Source organism: Glossina fuscipes, unplaced genomic scaffold, assembly GCF_014805625.2.
Source record: "Glossina fuscipes isolate IAEA_lab_2018 unplaced genomic scaffold, Yale_Gfus_2 2, whole genome shotgun sequence".
Classification (NCBI taxonomy): Eukaryota; Metazoa; Arthropoda; class Insecta; order Diptera; family Glossinidae; genus Glossina; species Glossina fuscipes.
The window spans coordinates 11559142-11562569 of record NW_023998416.1 but is presented as its reverse complement, the minus strand read 5'-3'; the positions used below and the strand labels follow the sequence as shown (position 1 = coordinate 11562569).

The 3428-nt window shown below is 35.4% G+C and overlaps 1 protein-coding gene across 1 annotated transcript; it reads left to right on the top strand.

Moving 5' to 3' along the window:
• Positions 1-365: 365 nt before the first annotated feature.
• On the top strand, positions 366-769 carry LOC119632920. Its single transcript, XM_038026074.1, has one exon. It carries the CDS (start codon positions 377-379, stop codon positions 767-769), a length of 393 nt encoding a protein of 130 aa, XP_037882002.1. The 5' UTR covers positions 366-376.
• The last annotated feature ends 2659 nt before the right edge of the window (positions 770-3428 follow it).

Genomic DNA, 3428 nt, shown 5'->3' with positions numbered 1-3428 from the left:
AGAAAAAGTCTTAGTCTAAGTCCTGTGGAAGCGATGTAATTATCAATGGATCATATTAGCTTTCGACGATCTTCGTCGCAAAGTTCATTATTTTTAAATTTTCTTCTTCACAAGTGATGAATTCGTATGGCAAGTAAATAATTCCCAAGAGTAGATAAACAAAACAACTAATTCCGGTAGCTCTACCTGTGACGACATTTTCAAATAATGCTCTAAATCAATACTGAGCGTATTTATGAAAATTGTTGACTACTTGTAAAATATAAAATTTTCCATTGAGCAAGACGTTCTATTGATTTTTAAAAATATATTTTGAAAAAATATAAATCTAATAAATATAAAACAAAATATAAAAAACAAGCCATAATCTAATAATATGGCTTATTGTCGTCCGAATCACAATATAGATCGCTTTACTTTTAGACCAGACTATACCACACGTCCACTTAGCGAAAAATTTTATTCTCGCTATGAAAAAGTGTCTGAAGAGTCTACACCAGAAGTTGTAAAGTACGAAAACGAGATCGAACGCATTCGGTGCCGCGATATTCGATACACCATGAAGTTACCTCGTTATACGAATCAAGTGTATGGCTGGTTGCCCGGGTATAAAATACGTTTTTTACAATATTGTGATAAAAATATTTACAACAGTCCAACTATTAAAGAAGTTCTTAAAAAATTATATTTAGAACATAAATATGATCCATTGCCACCGTATCACGAATGCTCATGTAAATTCTTGCGCAAAAAGCCATGTTTGACTTAAACATTTACAATGAAACTAATGAAACTATGTACGAAAAATAATTAAAATTCAATAAAAGCTTCGTATATATATTTTTCTATTTGTTTTCTTTTTTTTTTAATGTTTAGTTGGCGGATTCATTCGCCCGTTGTGCCCTCCTCCATAGAAGGAACTGCACTTTTCATATATATCTACAATGCATACACCACTGCAAGTTACAAATCAAAGCGTATTTCAGCCTCGAACTTTCTTAAAGACCATCGGGAATTTCAAAGAAGAATTTCACATAAAATCATAAAAGTGTTTGTTTACATTTTCGGTTCAGATGATTCTGGATACAATAAATGTTATAAGTCTTATAAGTCGGTTTCTGTATACTTTAATAATAGTTTCCCGCGGGTTATGCCTAACCTCAAACTTGTCGAATTTCGGTTACAAACGGGAAATCCCGGACGCGTAACAAACGAACTGCTTCCCTTATATTATACTGTTCAAGGACACCCGCTTTTCCGTCCTGCACAAAAATAATGCAATGTCGCAAGACATGCAAAACCAAAAGGAAAACTTCTTTGAAAACATTAATAATTGAAACAAGCAAAAACATTATAGACGGGCTAAGTCAACCTTAAAATGCCACAAACTGCTTAATAATTTTCTTTCGAACCATAATATTAGCAAAAGTAATAAGGTGAGTGGTACGTTTTCAATAGCTTTGATCTTTAAGTCAAACTTCGTCAAAACGTCTTAAAAATTACGACGTGTAGGTTAAAGACAAAAATACGTGGACAGATAGCAAAAATATATAAGACAGACAAACACAAGTAGATTTGAAGAACACGTCTCAGTCGATCGGTATGCCGAAGTGTGTAAAGTCTTTTGCAAATTACGTATGTCACCGCAATCTTAAAATATGAAAAAAATAGGCAGCCAGATGAGCTAATGAAAGGTGAATAGCAAATCACACTTAACACAGGGGACGCAGGTTAACACTTGCTTTGGCGAATGGTCGTAGAAAATGGGCTGGCGCTGGTGCGTCGTAATTGCGGGCGACTTAATGTTGGAACAGAATTGTAGGAACTTTAAGATACGACGGCGGTAATCTGCTGGAATTGGAGATGATAATCCTCGAATATGCAAGCAAGCTCCGCAAAGTATCAACAGCTCCAACTGGACTGGATATCACCTTTGCTACTGATGACATTGTCGTGAGGTGGAAGTGCTCACTGCGCAGCGCTACAGCGCCAGTTCAAAGACATTCTTCGACGTAAAATAGAAGTAGGTGGGTCACGTGACGCAAATGAAAGTAAGCGTTCTTCAGCGAAGACGCTAAAGCACGCTATATGCTAAATAGTAACATTTTTTCTTTTTAATTTTTTATATCATCGAGTATTTTTTATCTATGTTTGTATTTTCTATTTTCAATTGTCAACAAGCGAACGAAATCTGAGAATCAATCCCCAAAGACCAAAATGTAGGTTAGGCACAGTCGACTAACTTGATGCCAGTAAGAAAACCCCTCTGTCGTGTATTCATATTCCTCTCAAATCGAAACAAGGAGATATGATGCATTTTTCATTGCTTATTTTATACCCAAATATTTCTGCCAGAAAACCCGAAGAGCTCATGCGTTCTCGATAAGCTCTTACTCACATTTGCTTCATTATCTATTACAATCTCTTAATATTGTGTTGTTGCACTCTCACAAAGGAAAAGAATTTGACATCATATATAAGTATTCAATGCACAAATCAGTTTTGAAAACCAAAAGGCAGATGTTACTGGGTCTAAAGAAACTGTCGATCTAAAATTTTGCACATGTATATGCTAACTATTTACCCCTTTCAGCTATTCGTCCAAGCTGAAGCAAATGTAATTTTCTTAGTGCTTAGTCAATTGAATAGAAATGGATAGTTCTGTCTACGTGCCCGTGCGTGAGCTTGCATCGTTGAATTTTATTACCCTTGCCAGTTTAATGTTCGCAGGACAGTATATGAAAATATTGGGTTTTCCCGTTATGTTGGCATGGACATAAAAAAGAGTTTTGTAATCGCCATTCACCCTTTTTGTGAGACCGTTCGTTGGCCTTTCGTTAATCCGTGCGTATCTAAGTGGTCGCACATCCTTTTAAGGCAAGATTAATGATTTGCCATAAATTTTCACCTGCAGGATGCTTACGATTGCAAACTATATTATACCTATATGCCTATATATTTTGATTCGATATTTTTTTAAAAGAAATGAACCAAACGAGTTGACTCTTGTATGAAGAGAACAGAAGAATGACTACGTATGAAATGTTTGCTTCCGAAACTATAAGTTTATCTCCTTCACAACTGATCTCGTTTCATTTGTGACGAAACATTGTTAATTTTGGTAAGCAATCATCCAACAACAGCAGTTGCATGCTCCGCCTTCTCTTAAGAACGAAGATTTTCAGCTAAGTACTAATATTTGGAAGTTATTCAAATCGATGTACTCATCGAGTCGTCACTGTGGTTATCACTTTAAAAAATGTATAAAAAATGTGTACCCTCAACATTGTCTTGAAGCTACAGTACAGCGAACAGCAGAGACAATATTTTGCTATATTTGTATGGATCTGTAAACTAGTTTTTCTAGTTCCGCAATATTACAATCGTTTGTAGCTGAAAGCGAACGAATCATTTAGAAACTGATGGCA

Bases quoted from the DNA above. Each gene is read 5' to 3' on its own strand.
- LOC119632920 (XM_038026074.1), top strand. From the start codon at position 377: ATGGCTTATTGTCGTCCGAATCACAATATAGATCGCTTTACTTTTAGA.